General features: G+C 28.2%; 1 protein-coding gene across 1 annotated transcript in view; it reads right to left on the reverse strand.

Moving 5' to 3' along the window:
* Positions 1-25,641, reverse strand: part of LOC117170567 (alpha-aminoadipic semialdehyde synthase, mitochondrial) — a 69,455-nt gene that overhangs the window by 13,943 nt on the left and 29,871 nt on the right. The window contains exons 5-7 of the mRNA XM_033357403.1: positions 10,371-10,740; positions 6,512-6,834; positions 2,000-2,249 (exon numbers count right to left, since the gene is read on the reverse strand). Coding sequence (XP_033213294.1) covers positions 2,000-2,249; positions 6,512-6,834; positions 10,371-10,740 — 943 coding nt within the window. The remainder of the gene's footprint in view (positions 1-1,999; positions 2,250-6,511; positions 6,835-10,370; positions 10,741-25,641) is intronic.

Genomic DNA, 25,641 nt, shown 5'->3' on the forward strand with positions numbered 1-25,641 from the left:
TTCAGAACTATATATCTGTCAAAATGAATTGAATTTTTTCTAAAATTTTCAGAAAATTCTGCAAATTTTAGAATTTTTTTTACAATTTGGATGTATAAATAACAATTGAACATGTATTATTTGCAGGTGAAATTTGAGTAATTTTAAGAGATGTGTAGAAATTTTAAAAAGATTCAAACTTAATGTAAAACTTGAAATGATAGTCTAATATAAAACAAAATGTAGATTTTCGCAGATTTTAAACAAAAAAATTAGATTCTTTTCAAGAATTGTGAAAGGTTTCAAAAGATAAAAACATTTTCTTAAGATTCATAGGAAAATTAAAAATAATTTTTCATTTTGAAAAATTATTTTAAGAGAATATTTTAAAAGTTTTTCACAGATTTAAACAAAATTTTCAAAAAAGATTCTAGACGATTTTCAGAAAACTTTCTAAAATTTGCATGATAATTTTTTATCTTTTTAAAACTCCTAAATATCCCTTAATATTACTCGAATTTTTTCTACAAATATTTATTTGTAAATTATACATCAAATTTAAAAATTTCACTTACAAATTAAGCATTTTTGAAATACAACAATTGAAATTGTAACGTTCAAAGTTTACTTGTCTTAAATAAAAATTCAAATAATGCTAAATATTCAATAATTTATCTGTTTTTTAAATAAAAATTTCAAATTGAGTGGGTTAAAAATTGAATATTTTAGACTGAAACTAAATTTTAAATTGAATAAAATCCTTTAATTAAGAATATATTATTATGAAGTTATTTTTAAGTTGAAAATATTTTATAAACTCTCAGTCACACGTTCACATTTGTTTAATGACTAAGACTTTCAAATTGAAACCGTTTAAGTTTTAATGTTAAAATCTAAAAATTCTTACATTTTGAAATAATTTAAAATCGTTTTGTCAAATCGGTTTCGTTCACTTTTTATTAATTAAAATACAGATAAATTTTAAAAATGAAAAGTTTTTAAAGCAAACAAATTTTGAATTACGCATTGTAAGCTAAATTATAGCATAATTAAAAAACATAAAAATCCAACTAATTATTTAAAAACTGTTGAAATCGAACGTGGACATACTTTTCTTCTAAAAATTTGTAAAATTCCCAGTAAAAAAAAATCACTGTTATTTCCCGGTTTTTCCCGGTCTCAAAAAATTCCCAGTTTCCCGGTCCAGCTGCCATTTTGAAAATTTCGAAAGATAAAGCTTTCAAAGAATAAAATAAACTTTATTTGTAGGCTTTCTGTAGATTTCAAAGATGACAAAGAATTTGGTAGGGTTTTCAAAGATTTCAATAAATTTTAAAGAATTTCACAAGATTTAGGGTATTTGATAGGAACTCCAAGTATTTCAAAGAATTTATGGGATTTTCCAATTTTTAGAGATTTGTAGAGAAGTTTAGAGAATAAATTTAATTTATTTTATTTTCAAGGGATTTAAAATTTTTTCTAATTATTTCAAGGATTTAAAAGATTTTAAGGAATATGAAGGTATTTAAAAAATTCGAAGGACAAATCTTTCAAAAAATAAAATCAATTTTATTTTAGAGGGATTTTCACAAATCTCAAAGATGTCAAGATATATGAAGGGATTAAAAAATTGATTTAAAAATTCCTAAGGGGTCACAAAGACTTTTGTAGGGGTTTAAAAAAAATCAAAGGATTTTAGGTGATTTCTAACTATTTCGAGAATTTCAAAGATTTCAAACAAATTAAAAAGGGGTTACAAGATTCCAAAAGGTTTCTACGGATTTTAACAGATTTTAACAATTTTCATGGATTATCCTATATTCTTTTTCTATACAATGATTTTCTATAATGAATTTCTTATAATCGCGGAAAAATTCTAGAAAATTCTTTTTTTATTTCTTCAATTTTACTTCTTTTTAAAAATTCTCTGTTCCAAATCAGACAACTTGTCTTTTTTAATATTAAAAAAAATTTAATTCAATTAATTGATTAGAAATTATTTTAATTAAATTAAACTTACCTGGCCTTCGTGAAAATATTTTGCGGATGACAAAGTGTTTAACAAAACTCCACGAGGTGACCAGCTAAACTTGTACCTAAGGGGATTGAAAGAGCATTCCGGGGCCGGAAGTCCTCCGCACCAGGAAACGAAAGATTCAATTTTTCCTCCACCTTGACGTACACCTTCAAAACATTCCAGGGCCAACAAATGATCGATGCCTGGGTCCAAACCTACCTCGTTTAATATTGTAACACCTGCCGCTTCCGCTCTATTAAAAAAATTAGAAACAATTAACGAAGAACAACAAATAAATAACAAATAATAATTAATGATAAGAATCAATAATGATAAATAAATAATAATTCATTCAATTCTTTCAAATTAAAAAAAAACAAGAATCTAACGGGATGACTGAAAATCCCGAAAAATAACATTCCTGACACTAAAAAATTCCCGAATTGGAAAATTCTCGAACGGTTTATAATATTACAGAATAGAGCGATTCCCGAAATAGGATAATTTTTTTATAAATATTATTTATTTATTAAAAATGCAATAATCAAATATTGTTATCAAAAACATTATTTTTCAAATTTAAAATAACAATAAGTGAAAAAAATGGTATCCAGAAATACATTTTTTTAATTATTGTCAGCTTAAATTGAAAACAATAAATTAAAAACTCTTAAACATTGGAAATATATTTGTTTATGCAAATAATTTATTATTGCATTTTTAATAAACAAATAATATTTATGAAATACTTTTTAATTGTTTAAATTCGGGAATTTTCTAGTTCAGATATTTTATAAATTGGTAACGTTCTGTCGGGAATTTTCCAATTTGGTAATATTATAAACTATTCGGGAATTTTATTATTTAGAAACATTCCGATTTGGGAATTTTATTATTCGTAAATTTTTGAGTTGGAAACTGTATTATTTAGGAATTTTATCATTCGTAAATCTTCCAATTCGGTGATTTTAAAGTGTCGCGATTTTCCAGTAAATAGTCTCAAGTTTACGTACAAATTTGGATAACACAGTTTTAAATGTCTATTCAAATTTTAAAATAAACAGGATTTTCTCCCAATGAGATCTCAAAAAAAAACTGTGAAGGAAACCTACACAATTCAAGTTAAATTAATTAATTAATAATTTTGAATTGGAACAGGAAATATGTGAAAAGATCACATTTCTCACTTTTAATAGGAAATTTTCCGAATTTTTGAATTATAATAAAAAAATTTGTAAATTTAATTCGAACATGGAATAGTGAATTTTCGAAATTAATTTAATTGTGAATTTGTATAGAGAATTATCTAAAAGAATGATAATCTTAAGTTCGGACAGTGAATAAATAAATCAAATGAATAAATAAAATTCTCGTAAAAAATTCTATTTTTTACTTTGTGACTGGAATTTTTAATAATGAATTATAATTTTGAATTTGAGACAGGAAATTTCAGTAAAGAAATTTAATTTTCACAGTTGGAACAGGTAATTTTCTATAAGAATTGTAATCCTGAGTTTGGACGGGAAGTAAATAAATTATATATTTAAAAAAATTCCCAGAATTTTTACTTGAAATTGAGCAATTTTTAAATTATTTATAAAATCGACAAAAATAGATCCAATATTAATTCTATTAGTTGGATTTCTTAATTTTACGAAAGTTTAGTAGGATTTTATTAGAATTAAAATTATATAAGAAAAAATTTGTTTGAAAAATATAAAAACTATATAAATTCTAAACAATTGTTTTTGTAATAAAACTCAGCTAAACAAGGTTATACAAAATCTTTCAAGGATTAAGATCAGCTCTTGATCATTATAATTGAATAAAAATTTAAACTTTTACCTTAAATTGAAGCTAAAATACAGAAATAAATAAAGCACAGAGAACCCAAGGATTTCTGAATTTTATTTATTTTTTCTAATTTCTTTAAATTCTTTGAAACTTTCATGAAATACACTGAATTTAATTAATCTTTTTGAATTTTTTAATTCTCCTCGAAGATTTTTAAACTCACTTTGAATCCTTATTGATTTTATCTGATTTTTTTAAACAAATTCTACTCTACTCAATGGAATTTTGTTGTATTTTAAAAATTCTGTTCTATTGAATTTAATTATTTTTAATGTATCTTGATTTTGTACAAACTTCATCAAATTATCTTAAAATCCAGTGGAATTTTCCAAATTTACTTAAACTTTACTGAAATCAATTTGGATTTCACCATTTTTTCAATTGAATTCACGCTGAATTCTTTCAAAATCTCTTTAATTTTTCGATATATTTGAATTCACTCTGAATGCTTATTAATTTGAACAGAATTATTTTAGAATTTTCTTGATTTTCAACATTTTTCCTACATTTTTTTAATTTGCTTCAATTCCTCTAAATTTACTTGCGATTTTAAAAATTTTCTTTGATTATATTCTTTCAAATTTTTATGAGTTTTATCGAATACCTTTGAATTCCTTTGAATTCTTATATGTTCACTCCAATTTTACTGAAATCAGTGGTATATTTTTTTTTACTTTTTACGAATTTCATTGAATTCTTCTCATTTCCCTTTTTTTGTGAACTTATCCAAAATTCGTTAAAATTCACCTAGAGTATCACCTATATTGATTTCATACAAATCTCATCAAATTCTCTTCAATTCCATTGAATTCTTCCAAATTTACTTGCATTTTACTGAAATCAATTTGGATTTGAACTTTTTTTCAATCGAATTTACGCTGAATTATTTTAAATTCTCTTTAATTTTAACTTCTTTTTCAACAAATTTAAATTCACTCTGAATGCTTATTAATTTGAACTGAATTATTTTTAAAAATGTCATGATTTTAAAAATGTTTCCTACATTTTTTTAATTTGCTTCAATTCTTCTAAATTTACTTGCGATTTTTTAAATTTTCTTTGATTATATTCTTTCAAATTTTTATGAGTTCTATCGAATACATTTGAATGAACTCTGAATTCTTATTAGTTTGAACTGAATTTAAAAAAAATTTCTTGATTTTTAAAATGTTTTAAAAATGTTTAAAAAATTTTTTTAATTTACTTAATTCTAGTCCATTTATTGGCTTTTTTATTAATTTTTTCAAACTCACCCTGAATTCGTTAAAATGAACCTAATTGTACTAAAATCAGTGGGATATTTTTGTATTCCTTACATTTTTCAACCCTTTTGAATGCATTTGGAATCCACCTTGAATTATTATTAATTTATAATTAATTCTTTTTAAAAATCAGAATTCTTTGGAGTTCATAAAGTCGAAAAATTGTTTTTAATATTTTTGAACTGTTTTGAATTCACATGATTTTTTTTTAATTCACCTTAAATTTTTATGAATTTCATCAAATACTTCTAATTTTCCTTGCTTATTTTAATTAACTGGAATTGTATTTATTTCGCTCCTAATTGTTTTTTTTTTTATTTTTAAAATTGTCGACAATCAGATTCTTTCAAATTCTTATAAGTTTCATCAAATTCTCGCGAATTCCAGTAAATTCATCTAAACTCACCCGAACCTTACTGAAATTAGTGAAATACCTTAAATTTGTTCAGCTCATTTAAATTCATTTGGAATTCAATCTAAATTCTGAATAATTATCCTGAAATCCTTTGAAAAATTGAATTCTTTGGAATTCGTTTGGTTTTTTAACTCACCTTGAATTCTTAGACATTTTATCAAATTCTTCTGAATTACCATGAATTCTTCTAAATTCACTCTAATTTTATGTGGAATGTTTTGGATTTTTTTTTACTTTTTTTAATTTCCTTGAATTCATCTCATTCTCCTTTTTTAGGAATTTATCCAGAATTCGTTCAAATTCTCCTAGAATTCTTAGGCGTTTCATTAAACTATATTTTAAATTCTATGCAATTTTTCGCAAATTATTCTAAAAATAATACGCAAATTTGATGCATTTCATTCATTTTTTCAAGTTGTTTTTAACTCACATAATTTTTTTTTAATTTACTTTGAATTTTTAAGAATTCCAAAAGACTCTTCTCATTTTCCTGACTATTTTTTAACTAACTCAAATTTTCCTGAATTCGTTTTTTTTTAAATTTAATTCATTTAAATTCTTTTGAATTCTATCAAATTACATTTTGCACAATTCAATAAAAATTTTGTTATTTTTAAAATCCTCTGCGATTACATTCTTTTAAATTCTAATAAGATCAATGGAATATTTTGCATTTTTATTTTAGTCGAATTTTCCTCATTTTTCTTAAATTCCTATAAATTCCCTCTAATCTTATTATATTCTTTGGCTAATTTATTTATTGAATTTATCCCGAATTCGTTTAAATTTACCTGGAATTCTTATAAATTTGATCACTTTTGTATGAAATAGATCACGTTTTCGTCGATTTTATAAATCATTATAAAAATTGGTTAAAATTTTGATATTGTAAGTATATTAAATCCTAAAAATGTAATTTTACATGAATTCTGAATTTAATTTCTGAAAATAAAAAAAAATTTATCATTCTATAAAAAAACTTACTCGTTGTGTAAAGCTTTAACATCCTCATTCATGTAACTTGCAGTCACCAAATGAGTTTTAGTGTCAATGCAAGTTTTCGCAATGAGATGATGCAAAGAATACGGCAAAAGTGAAACCACAACATCGGCTGAACTGACGACATCTTTTAAAGTATCAGGTCTTTCCAAAACGTTCAAAAATACCGGTTCAACGCCCGGATATTTATTTGCTAAGGCATCAGCTTCTTCCTTCAATTGAGAACAAACTACGATTCCTATATTCTTATCTCTGTGTAAATATTCCACTACTGGAGCTGATACGTATCCGGCTCCTAATACTACCACCTACAATGGAAAATTTTACATTTAACTACAAAATTCTTGAAAAATAAAAAAAAAAGAATTCAACGATCAGATTTGAACAATAGACTGTTAATAATCGGCATTCAAATTGAAAAACAAAATAAAAAATTTATATATTTTTTTAAAGTCACACTCAAAGAACATTCACACGAAATATAAGCAAATTTTCGGTGTTCGGTCAACAACATTTTTAAGGCAACAAAAACAAATTTTGTTAACAACTCAACTAACAAAACCAAACTAAAAATGGAAACAAAAGTTGGTAGATTTTTATATTTTTTTACTGTGTTAAAAAAATAATAATAAAAAATAGGAGAAAAAAGAAAGACTTGTCCTATTCCCCTCTTGATAGTTTTTAGTTGAAAATTCAAGTAATTTTTGTATTTAGAAATCATATTTTTTTAGTTGAAAAAAACTGCTTGGTTGAAAGTTGAAATACTTTGTTAAATATTCATTTTATTCGTAGAAAATTTAACTTTTGTGTTGAAAATTCTGTTTTCTTTTATTGAAAATCAATTTTTTTAACAACAAATTTCAATTTTCCATTATCAGTTGAAAATTCATAGTTTTTAATTAAAAATAAAAGCAATTTGTTTAAAAAAGAAATGAATTTTGTTGTAAACTCGTATTTTTAGTAGAAAAGTAATCTTCTTAATTTCAAACTTAACTTTTTGTTGGAGAATGGATCTAATTTGTAAATAAATTTATTTTATTAGTTAAGATCCATCTTTTTCGTTGAAAATTCGTTTTTTTCTTATTCAGAATTATTTTTTTTAACTTAAAATTTAATTATTCCGGTATTGGTTGAAAAATTTACGTTTTCGGTGTAAAATTCAGCCATTTTATTAAAAATTTATGTATTTTGTTTTAAAATAATTTTTTTGTAGAAAATTAATCTTCTTGGTTACAAATTTAAGTAATTGGTTGAAAACTGAAATATTGAAAATTGAACTATTTTCTTAAAAATTCGTTTTTTTGTGGTTGAAAATCAATTTTTTCAGTGAAAATTGGTCGTGCTTAGATGAAAATCAAACCAATTTAGTTAAAAAATAAATTAATTTTGTTGTAAATTCATTCTTTTTAGTAAAAAATTAATTTTCTTCATAAATTGCAAAAAATTAATTTTTTTAGTTGAATATCCATTTTTTGTTGAAAATCCGTTTTTTTCTGGTTCAGAATTAATATTTTTAACTTAAAATTCAATTATACCGGTGTTGGCTGAAAACCTAACCTTTTTAGTGGAAAATTCAGTTAATTCGTTGAAAATTTATGTATTTTGTTGTAAAATCATTTTTTTTAATAGAAAATTAATCTTCTTGTTTAAAAATTCAAGTAATTGGTTGAAGACTAAACTATTGAAAATTGAACTATTTTGTTAAAAATTCTTCTTTTTTGTGCCTGAAAATCAATTTTTTCAGCGACAATTTGAACTCATCCATTCTTGGTTAAAAATTGGTCGTTCTTAAATAAAAATAGAAGAAATTTGGTTAAAAAATAAATGTATTTTGTTGAAAATTCATCCTTTTTAGTAAAAAATTAATTTTCTTGATAATTTGCGAAAAATTTATTTTATCAGTTGAAGATTAATCTTCTTTGTTAAAAAATTACATCTTTTTTTTCAATTCATTTTTTTTTATTCAAAATTAATAAATTTTTTCAACTTAAATTCCAATTATTCCAATATTGGTTGAAAATGTAACCTTTTTAGTGGAAAAATCAACAATTTGGTTGAAAAATGATGTATTTTGTTGTAAATTCATATTTTTTTACAAAACTCTTGATTGAAAATGTAACTGCTTGGTTGAAAATTAAACTGCTTTTGTTTAAAATGCATTTAATCAGTTGAAGATCCACCTCTTTTGTTAAAAATTGCAATATTTTTTATTGAAAATCAATTTTTTCAACTACAAATTTAACTATTCTTTTTTTGTGTGAGAATTTATCGTTTTTAATTTAAAATTCAACTATCAAGTTGAAAATTGACTTTTTTGTTGATAATTCATGTTTTCGGGTGGAAAATTAAATGGTTTTGTTGAAATTTCGTTTCCTGACTTAACAATTAAACTTTTTTCTTACAAATTCCATTATTTTCGTACAAAATTCAACTAGTTCATTGAAAATTAACAATAAAAATAGTTTCTAGGTTGAAATGTCAACTATTGTACTTTTCGTTGAGAATTAGTTGGTTGAATGTTGAACTTCTTTGTTGAAAATTTAATTATTTAGTTCAAAATGCAACTGTTTTGTTGAAAATTAACATTTTCTTGTTATAAATTCGTCTTTTCGGATACAAAATGGTCCTTTTGCATTGAAAATTCAACTGTATTCTCAAAAATTCATCTTTTTGGCTTTAAAATCAACTATTTGATTGGAAATTTATATTATCATGTTAAAAATATAACTTTTTTTTTTAACATTCCTCTTTTTTATAAAAAAAGGTCTTTCTCAATTGAAAATTCAACTATTTGATTACAAATTCAATTATCTGGTTAAAAAACTAATTGTTTGGTTGAAAATTTCACAATTTTTTTAATTCAACTTTTTGTTGGAAAATTAGTAGTTTTTTTTTATTGAAATTCAAATTTTTTACTGAAAAATTGTTCCTTTTTACTTGAAAATTGGAATATTTGGTTAAAAATGCAACTGTTTGTAATTAAAATTAATTCATTTTTGTTTGAAAAATCGACCATTTGATGGAAAATTCGTCTTCAGTGTTGAAAACTCAACTATTTGGTTAAAATTTGACTCTTTTGCTTAAAAGTTCAACTATTTGCTTATAAATTCGAATAAATTAAAACTTTTTGGTTGAAAATTAAACTATTTGGTGAAAAATTCAACTATTTTCTAAAATATTCGACTCTTTAACTTGAAAATTCAAGAGTTTCAAAATACAACTGGTTTTGGTTGAAGTTTAATCATTTTCGTTTCACAATTCAACAATGTGAGACAAATTTCAGCATTTCGTTAAATATTTAATTAATTGGTTGAAATATTAACTATTTTGTTCAAAAGTCAACTTTCTGTTGGAAAATTCATCTTTTTGGATTGAAAATTCAACTGTCTACTAACAAATTCGTCTTTTTGGCTTGAAGATTAGAAGTTAATTAATTAAATGAGGTTGAGTTTTTTTTAATTTAAAATTTGACTGGTTGAAAACTGTTTCGCTTAAAAGTTCAACTATTTGTTTATAAATTCATCTGTTTTCTAAGACAAGCTGCTCAGAAAATAAATATTAAGAATAAAAATACATCTCTTGTGGTAGAAAATTATTATTTTTTGGTAGAAAATTAAACAATTTTGTTTGGTTTAGTTTAAGCGTTTATCAACTGAAATCTGGGGGATATCGGGGAGATTTAAGCTTCGTATGATGATCTCTAAATAATTCGAAATTCTGAATAAAAAAAGTGAAAAAAGTCTTCAAAATATCATAACGTAGCGCTTGAATATAGTAAAATTTGAATGTTGGACATTTAAATATTATTTTATTCTGAATTTAATTTTTAAAATTCCTAATTTACCTTCTTCAACTGGTCTGCTCCATTTTCAATGCAAGCCTTGTGCCTACTTCGCAAATTAAGTGTCCTAAGTTCCTGAATATATTCGAAATTCGGAGTCAACTGACCATTGGAAGCAATAATCGCGCCGTGGACAGCCGGAGTGAAATTGTGGTCCTCCAAAGGCTTTTTTGCATCAGACTGCATAATGTCCACCAAATAGGGAGACAATAAATCACCAAAAAAATCGGTCGATTCTCTCGGCAACTGAGTTGGCATATTATCAATTGAACAAACAAGCACTCCAGGACCCTTAAACGATTTCGTATCTTTGTTGCGATCTGCGTCGTACAAGCAGAAAGGAGTATCTATTGTTGTGCATTCGTTCATAAATCTGTTGGAAAACATTTTCGTAGAAAAAGGTTCCGATAAGATAAGAAGCTTTGATAATCAATCGAAAATAAGACAAAGCTTTGTTTTCGCAGTGATAATTCACTCTGAAATCTAGTGCTTATTTTTAATAAATAAAAATAATCACAGCGGCTCGGTTTAACTATTTAAATGCAAATTACGTTCTTTGTTGAAAATTCAACTGTTTCGAAGAAAATTACTCTTTTTGCTATCAAAATCTATCTTATTATTTTTTTAATTCTATTATTTAAAAAAAAATTCAACTAGTATGTTGAAAATTATCTTTTTGTTTGAAGATTCATATTTTTGGGGTGAACATTGATGTATTTTGATGTAAATTCATTTTTTGTAAAAAATTAATCTTATTGATTAAAAATGTGACTAACTGGTTGAAAATTAAATTACTTTGTTAAAAGTTCATTTTTTTACTTAAGGATCTATCTCTTTGGTTAAAAAATTAATCGTTTAAAAAATCGTTCTTTTTTAAAATTCTATTTTTGTTTAAATTCAACTAGTTTGTTGAAAATTAACTTTTTGGTTGAAGGTTCATATTAAATAAGGTTCTGTCTGAGCGATCAAAGCAACAAGGTTCTATCTTTATCAAAATTCCAAAAGGTACTATCTCATCGGCCAATTCAAAAAGGTTCTATCTCGGCGCCCGATGCAAAAGGTTCTATCTCAGCGTTCCGTGCAACAAGGTTCTATTTGAGCCGTCAGAATAATAACCATTTAATTGAAATACAACTTTCGGGTAATTTATAATTTAAGGTCCTTATAAAAAATATATCTGCATAATTTAACTGGAAAATTTATAAAAGGCGAGCACATGGAGCCGAATTAATTTACATAAGAGGCTATAATAAATATACAATAATTTACAAGAGCATCATAACCAAAACAATATGGCAGATTGCACTTGTAATAAATTCGCCTCCGGCTATCACGTCACCTTTTTAACGATCACATATCAGTGCACTTATCTAGAGTGTGTGAAAGACGATGGAAAAGCGTTTTGTACGTTGTTATTAAGAAAATGTATGTATGACTCCACTCGCATATTTCCACTTGCATACATCAAATTTTAAATGAATACATGTGCAAGCAGTATATTTATTTCAAATTCTGGTTTATTTTTAATAATTTATATAAATGTATAGGTGCAACGCAGATGAAACATTACAAAAATTAATTTTACACATGTAATAACAACAACTGTTTTTGATTATCTACATAATCTCATAAATAGTCTTCGCCTTCATCACCAGAATATTCTTTTTCTTTGGTCGGTTTCACAGTAAATGACTTATAATACTCGTGGTATGCAGACGGTATTATATTGTTTTTGCACAGGCTTAATAAGTCTTTAAGTTTAAGATTTGGAAGACCTTGAACTGAATTGTAGGCTTTGGAAAGAATATATTTTGATACATTTGCATGTTGTCTTTCTTTCCTAGTAGCTAACGTTATAAAGTCTCTTCCGAAAGACGTCTTAAACTGGATCTGGTTTGGTTGAGTTTTTTGAAGGTTCTTACAATTTTAAATTTAGAAGTACCAACAGGAGAATTTGACATTTTGCCATTCTTAACTGTAATTTTGCTCCATTACTGATTTTCAGCTAGCGCTTTGAAGTCGTAGATCATGTCATATGTTACGTTGATTACTTCATGATTAGCACAGTTAACTTTGGCTGATTTTATAATGTCACACGACTCGCTCATGCAATATATTTTGCGTTTCACTCTATCTAAGCGTGTACAGAATCACCCTCACTCTGTGTGTGTCCTACTTCCAGAAATGTGTGTTTGATGTCTATGTTATACTTACTGGAAGCAAAGATGTCATTTTTTCAAAGAAATGTAAAAGACAACTTCCTACTTCATTCGAACCTTTCTTCGCGTCATCTTCACTCCAAATGTAGCAGTATGTTTTGTGACAAATATTATCGTAAACTGTAAAATTATACACTGGCAGTTTTCTTTTATAATACAAGCAACCATTTTCAGTCTTCGGAGTACTTAGCTTTTTTTGGAAATCGAAAGTAATTAAACACGTTCTTTTTTTGTTTCCATTTGCAAATAAAATGTGACTTCCTTTTCGTCTCGCGATTTCTTCTTGTTTTCAATATGAAGGTCGTAGGCGATTTTTAACGTAGGCTTTTCCATTGCCGTAGCATTTTCATATTTAACACAGTGATCGTTTTGCCCTTCTTTGGATTAAAAAAACTGATATTGAATTTCATATTGAAGATGTCGGAGTAATGATGCATTGATGATATAGGAATATCATTCTCCTCAGCCCATTCAACGTACAATCTGTACATTGCGCTTAACGTGAGAGTTTCTTCTAGGTATTCTCTTTGAGAATCCTTTCTCGTGTAGTGTGATTTAACCCTCGGGAACATATTTATGTGTTCAATCACGGAAGCAGTTGTCTCAGTGGGTACTTTCTTCGAATTTACATTTGAATGTCCTCGCATGTCTTTCAATACAGCCACTCCACTTCTTTCTTTTTCCAAAACAGTGTCAATTTGTTTTTGGCTGATGCTTAAAGTGTTTAAGAACATACTCTTGCATACATTGACGGTATCAACCTTGTGATCAATGAATGTATACGTTCTTGAAAATAATTTTCTCGTGCCTTCCTTGCTATTTCTTTTTTTGGACACATGTCGGAATATAAAATTATATTTTTCTGATTGCTTCTGGGTACCCCAGAAGGCCTCGAATATTTCTTTTCTGCGAACCTCGCTTAATCTTTTGTCGCATTCAGAACGACATCCGGGACCATAAGATCTCTTGAGTGAGCGGGCAGGTACTACTTCATTGGTCTTAGCATGCTGGTATTCTAGGCCGTGGTTGACAGCACTTTTCCTCACATTTCTATCCCAATTTTCAGACCTACATATGCGTTTTCTCGTTAACTTTTCTTTCTTGATATATTTTCTCTTCACTTTATTCGCAGATTCACCCTCAGTCTTTTCAAAATAGTCGCTCGTTTCACAGTCAGAAACATTTTTGGAAGTTTGTTCGTCATCGCTCGTTGAAGACACTTCATCAAATTGAGATTGGTCAAGTTCAATTCCCTCGTTGTCGCTCAGCGCAATTAAATTTTCATCGGGTCGATCACCGGAAATGTGTGCTTGATTGTTGTCACTTTTATCTTCAGAGTTGCTGAATTCTACAGGTAGAAATTTTATTTTTTGATTTAACTGAAAGATTTTTCAATTTTATCTACCGCGACTCTATTGAAAAACGAAGAGAAATTACCTATTGTTAAATTTTCCTTTTGATTTTCTCTTTTATCAAAACAATAACTAATCATGCGTTCAAGAGTATTGTCACTAGATTGCGTTGAGCTCGAAAAAGAATCAAATAAATTTTCAGCACGATCAACATTCTAGACTGTATCAGAGTATGAATCATGTGAAATATTTGGTATGTAATTCGCTTCTCTAATCGTAGACAAAGATGAATCATTCAAATCATGTAATTAATATTTATCTCCAATAGTTTGGTCAATCTGTTTGGAGTCAACTTGTACTGGAGTGATACTAGGCTTAAAAAGTTCATTGAAAAATTCATTTTCATCATCAGACGCTATAGCGTTGATCTGAAAAATATGAATTTACTCAAATCAGAATTTGTTATGAAAAATACGAGCACACAGAAAAACGCTGGTGTTAAATTTGTTGCAGCTCAAATTTCATTGGTCTCCCAATCAGCATTTGAACCAATTTTCAAGTCTCAAATGTATTCCTCTGAACGTAGGTGCATATCTGGGCATCTAGGGGAAAGTATAATTTGGAGACTGAATTTCGGCTCAATGCCGAGAGTTGTGGAGTGCTGAACCGCGCTCTCAGTAACCTGAACGCCTGTCAAAGCAACTATTCGCATTGCGATATTAGACTGAATAATTTTTAATAAGGAAACTAATTCTAATAATATTTGCCTAATTTTCAACTTTATTTAATTTAACAGTGTGTACAAGTCACTTAGAATAAAATGACAACTTCCTAATGCAACTTCCAAATGTTAGGTTAGTCATGGCCGTCGATATTTAAACTAAAGCCGGAATGTGTAGAAAAAGTCATGACCGTTTACATATACAGTTAGGTATTTTCACTTCAACCACCAGCTAACTTCACTCTTTTGAATACAGAAAATCTAGAGGAAGTTTTTTCGAAAGAATAGGCATCAATTAAGATGCAAACGGTCACGACTTAGTTTTTACATCCCGGATTTGATGGTTTGAATATCATGTAGGTTTTGACTAACCTAAGATTTGGATATTATATCACACCAAGTACAATTTTTATTCAAAGACACTAATAGTCACTGGTAAATGGGAGGAATTTAAAAGTTAGGTAATTATTATTATAACTTATCTGGTTAGCAACATCTATTTTACCCAAATAACACCCGACAAAATCATCTTGACAGGTGACTGACAGTTTGTAGACGACACTTCACGTTGGTCTGGATGAGAGAAAACAGTGTCTTTATGATGCTTTTCCCCTAGATTCTCCGAATGAACCTGTGTGGCTCAAATTTGTTGCAACTCCCTTGAATACCGATTTCGGTGTGCAATGGAGGATCGGCGATTTTCTGTGCAAGCTCTTATATTACGCAAGTTTTTATTTTTGTAGACCTACCTTACACATGTCATTCAATGAAATAATATTATCAGAGAGATGTTGAAGCTGGTAATGACCACCGTTAATGTGAATACAATTGGTCCATTGCACGCACTGCATAAATCCGTAACGTACCAAAAACCGATACCCAGCCTAACAAATTGCAAAATGTATTCGAATTCATTTTCGATTATCAAAATTCCGCCTACAAAAATGCTTCGCTAATTTCTTAAGAAAAATCAGATTATGTAAAAGGCATAGCGTATCATAACGACATTGAAGAGTCGATTCTAATTCGGAGGTCTACGATGAGCTATATTTTATGCAAATTCTGTGTGTTATTTGAAAAATTGCAGTGAGTTAAAAAAAAATGCGTTACACAATTTGAGAGTACATAAAATTTTCATTATAATAATATTAAATTACATACTTACTACTCGTCGTTCAAACTTCTTTTATCTTTTTAATTCTTATTTTGATCTGAACGCGCTATAATACGTATAGATTCAACTCTCGAATTCACAAGTTTAGTATATTGTAATACAGAGTGTGGTTAAAACGAGTGTCAGTCGAATTTTCAGCGATGTTAGGTCGAAGTGATTTTCAATTTTTTTTTTCATTCGAATGTTCTTACGAGTGTTGAAATTAATTATACTTTGCATAAAATTATTCGAAATAGTCGTATAGGAATTCGATTTGAAAACTAAATATTCCATTGTGTTTAAATATTCATGTGAACGTTAATAACTTAATGTACTTTTATAAACCTTGTTAGTTATGCTTTTCATTTCCAATATGCAGTTACGATTTAGCTCAAAATATTTGTGCATGCTTACTCTGCCAAAGCATTTTTCAACTTTTAAATCGTAACCTATAATATTTAGCTTTAAACAGCATAGCAAAAGTTTACTCGAGATTCACTAAGTACGCACAGAAAACCATGATTGATGAGACGTAAATATTCATAATAAAAAATACAAATTAATCGATTACTGCGCTATAATTTTTGTGCGTTTTGCGGACTTTGATTATTGTTGTTGATTATTTTTACAGATCCTTCATACTAACCAAGGCACAGGCGTTATTGCGTTTATCATGTATGCCCTCCTAGAAATAATCGATTGGATATGATTAAAAACAATTAAGAGTAATCAAAAGTTGAATCGGTTTAAATTGTTTCTAATTGTGCCAATTGTTCCCAATCGGATTGAATCGAGTAAATGCACTTTCCTGCAATACGCTCTCTGAAATTTTCGTTTGTAACACGCATGACGCGTACGTGTTTCTTGGTTAGATATTAAGTTTTTAGTATTTTAACAAAAGCTTAAAGTACAAACAAATATAATGTTTAGGCGGCATACCGAATGGAAAGTTAAAAGTATATGGATTAACAACATTTAAAATTCATTCCGTTTAGTGATGTGATAGTTGATGTAGTATTATTATCAGGTAGGCAGTTTGATTTAGCGGGCATATTATTGTAAAATGTTTATTTACTTCTTTTTAAATTCATATTGTTTAAATTTGTTTGACAGATTAAAAAACCGCTTGTGAATAATTACGGCAAAATCAAAATGCTGTAGTGAAAACTTAACCCCTAACTCAGAATAATGGATACCCAATTGAAAACGATTGGAAACATTATAGAAGGTAGGATGGCGCCAAGATTTTGAAATTCAAACTAAATAAATTATAGATGACTCCTTAAATTTTTAGTAGAATAACTTATCCAATCCTTTTAACCTTCTTGCAATATAACCATTTTGAATTTATAAATAAGCTTTATTTAGAATTCTTGAAAATTCTAGTTTTAAACATTTAAAATATTCAATTTTGAGCATTTTAAATAATTTGGTTTGCAAGGCCTAATCATAAAATATTTTTATTTGAAAGGTTTGAAATTATTAACTGTATAGTATTAGATTCATTTAAGTTTCATTAGGTTCAAAATTGAATTGAATACGTGCGGAATTCATCACAACATTCAAAACAAAAAGTTTAATTTTGGTCTTTATATCCAGTTGTCCTTCCCATAATTTCATTAAATCTTATGTAACCGTATGGACGTTTTTCGACATTTTAGCATAATCAAAGAATAAGAGTTTAATTTTAAATTTATGAATTGTTTTAAACTTTTAGTTTGAAATGCTGAAATTAAGAAATTATTAAGTTTAAATGTCAGCAGCTTAGAAACCTGAATTTACAAATGCTATTTTTGAAGTCTGCATTTTTACTAATTTAAATCAAATCGAAGCAAAATTAAAAATGTATATTTTTCATACTTAAATTTTATATGGCTAGAAGGCTTATCATGTTTACATAAATTAATGATCGTTTGAGCTCGGAATCGCTGTTTTAAATCTTTTAATTAAATATTGAGAACGCTCAGTGATAAGAAAACTTCCACTTCGAATGGTTTAATTTGAAATTTAGTCTTGAAAACTTTAAATAACCAAATGTTCAGCTTCAAAAACTTAAACTTTGAATTTTATTGACTGGTGTAAAATTTTGTTAATCAGGAAATTATTCCAGATTTCGTCTTGAATTTTAGTGGCTACCTTGCGAATAATAGAAAAAGTTGGTTTTACGTCAATCATTATTGGTGAAAGGGAAATCATAATCTAAGGATTACCAAATATAACATCACCGACATTGATGTAAATTCACTGTTCAATTTAGAAGGAATTTTTTCCATCATTTTGAGTATTTATATTTCAATAAACTAAAAATGTAGAAAGTTGAATTAATAACAGCTTTTTTTATTATAAGATGAATTTATGTGTTAATAATTGCGAATAATTTAAAATTGAGACATCTTTCTGAAAAAAATATGTTATCTCTGATATTAATTTTTAATTGTTTAGTTTTATTTAATGAATAACAGCTTGGAATTTTTAAATAATAAAATAATACTTTCATCGGTTTTCTGAAGTTTTACGTTTCTAAATTATTCGCTTACTTTTTTTATCCTAACCAATTTTAAAACTTATAACCATTTATAAAAATTTTCACTAAAATAAACAATCCGAGAGCGCATAATAAAAAATAACAATTTTGGTTCATTATTACAAAATCAACTTTTTTATTTTTATCGTGTATCTGATTTTATATTTTTAGCATAAAATGCTATTAGCACATTTTTTTCGTAGCACCACTTTCATCTGGTAAGAATTATTTACAAAATGTTTATTTACTTTGTTTTATAATATATACTGTTTCAAATTTATATTATTCCAAAAATGTAAATAACTGTCTTTAAATAATTCCCGCCAGACAAAAGTGCTGCCATGACCTGGCAAATTCAAAGTATCCAATTGGAAACAATAGGAAATGCAAAATGCTCAATCGTTGCCAATCGTTGTGGCACAATTAAGAAACACGATTTGAAACCATGGAGGTATTAGTTATATTGTTTCTTATCGATCTCAATTGATTATTTCTAGAAGGGTGGAGAGAAACAAAGAATTAGCAAAAGGAAAATTGTCGATCCGGTAAAAGAGAGACAGTTGTGGACTGAAATAGTGACAAATCTGAATGCGGTTGGCGAGGAAAAGACTGTGGAGACTTGGATCGAGGTAATGCATGGATAAATAGCTGTATCTAGCAGTGATTTAAAAAAAACGGATGGTTACTGCGCCATTTAGTATATTGATTTTGAATATTTTAAACATAGATATGGCAGCTGTTAGTGCAAAAAACAAGAGAGAAAGATATTAACGCAACGGATATACGGATTTTGAACATCTTGGACAATGAATTTCCGGTGGACGCTACCTCACGCAAAAGGGTCGCAGACGAATCTAATGTGGCTTCAACTTCAAATCAACCTCAAGAAGGTGGCATCGTTATCGTGCTAACTACATAAATACGTGCTAAACAAAAAAATGTATTGTAGCGTAACATAACTTAAAGTATAGTATTTCGAAAATAGTAGAAAGTAGGCAAATAGTTCGAAAGCGGAAACACGGAAGGTTTCGAGTTGCAATAAAGTAATTTAGCAGATTTAACCATCCGGGTATACTGGCCCAGCGCAGGGACTAAGATAGGCATGTCCGAGCGATTGTTTCGTTTCGTGACATTCCTTCGTACCCCTTTTCCATCGTAGGAAAAGTGCCGTTATATTTGCGAACGAAAAGGTTCTCTGATCTGGGTGCGAACCCTGGAAGTGCGTTTTCGAATAAACAGTACGACACCCGACACGGTTGAGAATACTTCGTCTCCCGTCCCGATTTACTTTGAATATTTCTGTAAATTCTGATTTGTTTAATTGTTTGAATAAATTATTCATTGTTAGTGAATCACGCCCCATTCACTTAAACTTTAAATCATACCTAATATCCTTCACTTCCCATATGAGAACACTATAGTATAAATATTCGTATATTTCTTTAGAAATGTACGTAGCAAAAGAGAATCAAATGAAGGTACATAATCACACATTCGCTCATCTGCTGAGTCACATGATTGCCCACACTAGAGTGGTTGGAACTGGAATTCGCACTTTCAATGACAATTTGGAAAAGTTTTACAAAAGAAAAAAAAGAAAAGAAATCAAGATTAGGTTAGATTAAAAAAAAAATTTCTCAACATTACCAAACTGTAATGAAATTTATTGTACTGAAAAAATAAACAATATTCTTAATAATTAAATGTCTGTAAAACGATATTTTATGAAAAGAACGATTCATAGATACTCTTGGTCACTCCGTGCGACAAGCTCGTTTTTCTACTAATTCTCTGCAAACAATGTTTACTCTAAATCGAGCTTTCCACTACTTAGCGATATCAAACGTGCTCTGAAATACGTATACGGAAATAAGGTCCTTATCTCTCGGGCTGGCATATAAAAAGCTCTTCTTGTGCTTTTACGACCTCGGCAAATCTATAATCTGTTGAAAATAATAAAAAAACTAATATTGTTAATAGAAATATGCGAGAGCGGTCAAGCATTCTCTTAATAACAGCGAAGACAGAGCTTGGACTGTCGCCCAAAGTAACATTAACTTACAAAACGCTGTTCCACCGTCTTTTTCACACTCTAGATAAGTTCACTGATATGTGATCGTTAAAAAGGTGACGTGATAACCGGAGGCGAATTTATTACAAGTGCAATCTGGCATTTTGTTTTGGTAATGATGCTCTTGTAAATTATTGTATATTAATTTAATTCTAAAAGAATGTGGTGCAGAAGAGACGCTAGTAGACACATGGGAAAGAAATCGGTTAAGATGGTTCGGACATGTTGAGAGAATGCCAAATGAACGACTAACGAAGAAAGTGTATCAAGGTAAAGTAAATGGCAGCGTGCCCAGAGGTAGACCACGGAAAGAATGGTTAGGATGTGTGAATGAGACCCTAGTTAGAAGAGACATAAGAAGTCACAGAAACACGAGAGCCTGCATGAAAAAATGCATGGACATAAAAGAAGCTAGAGAAGTATGCCAGGACAGGAAAGTATGCCGGCAAATAGTTAATAAAAAGAGTGTCAGTAGAATGAATGACGCCTGAAACAAAAGACCTTGGCCGCTAATGGACCCAAGTAGGGAACCTTACATAACGACTTCGTGAGGCTCTTCGCTTGGGGTGATTGCTAGAGAGATTGATCAGCAACCTGGGTCGGCGCAGTGTTGCGGAACGAACGTGTTATTTACTTAAATAACACGAGAATTCTGGATCAATCTGAAAATTCTCTATCCCTTCCACACACTACTCCTTACCCCTACCGAGTGAGCCACGCCTACCCCGAAAGGGAAATGGCTTAATGGTCTAATAATAATAATAATAATAATAATAATAATAATAGTGATAATAATAATTATCAGCACTGGAATATAATAATAATTCAACACTGGAATGTTTTTATAATAACTGAGCCTCGGTAGCTCAGTTGGTTAGACACTCGGACTTCACCTCAGAGGTCCGGGGTTCGATCCCTCAGCCGGTAACTCTAGAAATTTTTCAATGTACCTTTACCCAGGTTCTGGTGGTCCGGAACCCACCTTAAGCTGCAGGTCCCCCCATCGTATACTTGACTGCAACCCAGTCCGTCAATGATGGGGTAAAAACCAGACTTTGTCCAATATGTCTGGGCAGAGTGCTCTCATCAGATCACTTGATTGAATTATAAAAATGCGTCCGTGACTGATGATATATACCGGGACACAGCCCCGAGCAAAAAATGATTAAAAGAAAAAAAAATCCAATTCTAACCAAAAAATGCCTTCGACATGTTGGGCAGTATAAGCCTGTGACAAAATTTCAACACAGAAATGTTTTTTATAATAATAATAATATCGCCTCCTATGTAAATTAATTCGGCTCCATGTGCTCGCCTTCTATACATTTTCCAGTTAAATTATGCAGATATATTTTTTATAAGGGCCTTAAATCATAAATTACTCAAAAGTTGTATTTCAATTAAAAGGTTATTATTCCGACGGCTCAGATAGAACCTTATTGCACGCAGCCTCTTGTCACCGAGAGTTGAAAATGGCCCATGTGTTGAAAACGGCCATGCGGCGGCGCTATTAGTAACTTTGTTCTAGTTTTTTTTACTGTTATATGTCTTTTGTCATTTTAAGCTGTTACAAACTCCTGAAAAAATATCAAGAAAACTGTTTATTCATGTAATTATTGTGAAAATGATACGGTGGATTTTTCTAATAGTGTTTTTCTGTTTTTTATCGAATCATTTCCATTAATTATTGCTCCGGTATGAAAATCAGGTTATAAAAGTGAACGCAGAGAATACCCGAAGATGCCGAATAAAAGAGTTAGAAGCTTTTAAATAATTATGAAAAATCTGAGAAGAAATGGTTTCGGTTTTATTTTCAAAGAATAATTTTAAGTTTTAAAGATTTTAATATGTGTGTTAAAATAATATGGAAGATTTTGAGACCATTTTTTTTCACTATGTACCAATTTTTTAGATAAAGTTAATTTTGTCAGGGGGTACAAAAAAATTCTTAAAATTCATGTAAAAGTTTTAAATGATTGTTTTGTAAGGAATTTCAAGAGAAAATCGAAAAAAGATAACAAAAAATTTCGAAAAAATTGAGTAATTTTAAGAGATATTCAAAAGTATTGAAACGATTCCAAAATAATTAAAAGTTTTGAAGATTTTCTAATAATGTTGTCAAGTTTCACGAAAATGAAAGACATTTTTTCAGGTTCCGAAGAAAAATTAAAATAATTCTATATTTCGAAAAATTAATTTTGAAGAGATTATTTAAAAAGATTTTAGAAGATTTCAAATATAGTCCAAGAAGAATCGGAAAGATTTTAAGGCAATTTTTTTTAATTTTGCAGGATAAATAAAAAATTCGGGAAAAATTTAAATAATTTTTAGAAATTAGAAGGTTTAGAAGGCCTGACAAGATTAAAAAAAAGAAGAATTTTGCTTATATTTGTGTGCAAATTTTTAATAATTTTTTATTTGAAAAAAAAAGAACTTTAAGAGAAAATTAAAAAAATGTTTTTAAACATAACAAACTGCTGGGAAAATTTAGAAGATTGGAAGGTAATTTTTTAAAATTAGGAATGATATTTGAAAATTTTGAGAAAAATTCGTATCAGTTAAAAATATTTTCAGGCATTTAAGACGTTTTAAGTAGATTACAAATATTTGAAAACTCGGAAACATTTTCGAAAATGTATCCAATATTTCTTGATTCCTTCACAACTTCTAAAAAGTTCTAAACATCTTTGAAGAGGACTCGAATTTTTCATGATATTTCGTAAAATCCTATATTACGAAACAAATGCATTAAAATCTTCTAGATTCTTTTTTGACAAGCCTGAAATATTAAAAAATCTTTTAAAGATTCTCAAGAATCTTTTGAAAATTATATTTACATGAATTTAAAAACAAGGTGATGAGACTTATTTTCTTGTTCTCAAGTCTCAGAATTTAATTTCAACATGGATTTATTATAGCACTTGGAAAAATAATTTTCGATTAATTTGAGTGCTGTCAAAGATAAAAAAATATTCGTTAATGGTCTTTCTTTAAGAGTGACATACAAATTTTTAAATATTTTAGCTTCGCCACAAAGTCTAATTGATTAAAAAAATATCTCATTTTAGAGCTCGTCATTTCATTGTAATAGAAAACAATATTTTAGGATTTATCATATTCCTGAAATTTAAGTTTGACGAAATTTAAAATTTGCCGAAAATAATAAATTATTAATTAATGACTGATTGAATTATTTGCCTTATTTATAACTACATTAATAGCTCATAAATTAATAATCAATTAACTATTTTCAGCAGTTCTAAATTTCGAAAAATGCTGTGGGAATTCAATAATTCGTTTATTTTACAAGTCGGTGAATTTTAGTTTCGGATATTTTTAAATTCTGCATTTTAGTTTTGTCAATTAAAGATCTTTTCATTATTTGAAATTTGGAAATTTTTATAATTTGATAATAATATATATTTTTGGCATTTTATTATTCATTTGTGTATTTATTACTTTTTTTTTAATTACTTTTTATAAGTTCTGATTACCCATGCAATTTTGTTTGTTTAAAATGTGTCAATTATGCCGCTTTTTCCTATATTAAAAAAATAATACGTACGTACATAAGTCTCATTTACTACCTGACTATACACTAAGAAGAAAAAATGATTCGAAAGGGTTTTTCACATTTATTTTGTAATTTTTGTGCATTTTTCCTACGGTACTGCATAGTTTTGTAGAACAAAGTTACTACTAGCGCCGCCGCACGGCCGTTTTCAACTCTCGTGACACATTTCTTGCATTGGGCAGTACAGTGGAAGCACCCCCCTGGTTGCACGGAACGCTGAGATAGAACCTTTTTGCATTGGCCGCCGAGATAGAACCTTTTTGAATTGGCCGACGAGATAGTACCTTTTTCAGTTTTTATAAAGAGAAAACCTTGTTGCTTTGATCGCTGAGATAGAATCTTATTGTTAGCAGCCGTCGATTCTTGGTGTGAAAATTGATGTATTTTGATGTAAATTCGTATATTTTTGTAAAGAATCAATATTCTGGATTGAAAATTTAAATATTTTATTGAAAGTTAAATTCTTTTTTTAAAAATGCATTTTATTAGTTGAAGATCCGTCTCTTTGGTTCAAAATTTAATTATTTGGTTAAAAAATCGCTCTTTTTCGAAATCACTTCTTTTCAATTGCAAATTGAATAATTTTATTTTTAGTTTAAACTTTAACTTTTTAAATTTAAAATGCAACTATTTCGTAAGAAAATCATCTTTTCGGCTTGAAACTTTAGCTTTCTTGTTGAGAATTCATATTTTAGGTTTCAAAATTTATATATTTTTTTCTAAATTAGTTTTTTTAAGAAAATTAATCTAATTGATTGAAATTTCAACTATTTGGTTAAAAGTTGAACTACTTTGTTATAAAATCATTTTATTAGTTGAAGAGATACTTGCTTGGTTGCAAATTTAATTACTTTGTTTAGAATTCTATTCTTTTGTCATAAATCCATTTTTTTAAACTGTTGGAAAACATTTTCAATCGAAGACAAGACAAAGCTTTGTTTTCACAGTGATAATTTATTCTGAAATTTAGCGTTTATTTTTAATAAATAAAAGGGATCACAGCTGCTCAGCTCAACTATTTATTTGAAAATTACGTTTCTTATTAAAAATTCAAGAGTTTTAAAGGAAATTAGTCTTTGTGCCTTCAAAATTCAATTGTTTTGTTGAAAATTTTACTTTCTGGTTAGAGGTTCATATTTTTGGGTTGAAAATTTAACTGTTCTCTACCGAATTGGCCTCTCACGTTTGACAATTCAATAATTAAGTTGAAAATTGAAGCATTTTGATGTAAATTAATCTTTTTTCTGTAAAAAATTAATCTTTTTCATTGAAAATTTAACTATTTGGTTGAAAGTTAAATTACTTTGTTAAAAGTGCATTTTTTGAGGATCCATCTCTTTGGTTAAAAATTTAATTATTTGTTAAAAAAAAAATTCTGAATTTTTTAATCAATTTTTTCCATTGCAAATTTAAAAGTTCCATTTTTTGGTTTATAATGAAACGTTTTTAGTTTAAAATACAACTATTTATTAGAAAATTCAATTATTTTGTAGAAAATTGGTCTTTTCGGTTTGATACTTTAGCCTTCTTGTTGAAAATTTATACTTTTGGGTTCGAAAGACCATGGCTTCGTGTCTCCCAGACTGCTGTGGGCTAGAATGAAAGTAGGAATCAGAAGACTATTCATCATAGCATGCTACGCGCCGGTTGATAGTGATCC

The sequence above is a fragment of the Belonocnema kinseyi genome, chromosome 4 (genome assembly GCF_010883055.1).
Source record: "Belonocnema kinseyi isolate 2016_QV_RU_SX_M_011 chromosome 4, B_treatae_v1, whole genome shotgun sequence".
Lineage (NCBI taxonomy): Eukaryota > Metazoa > Arthropoda > Insecta > Hymenoptera > Cynipidae > Belonocnema > Belonocnema kinseyi.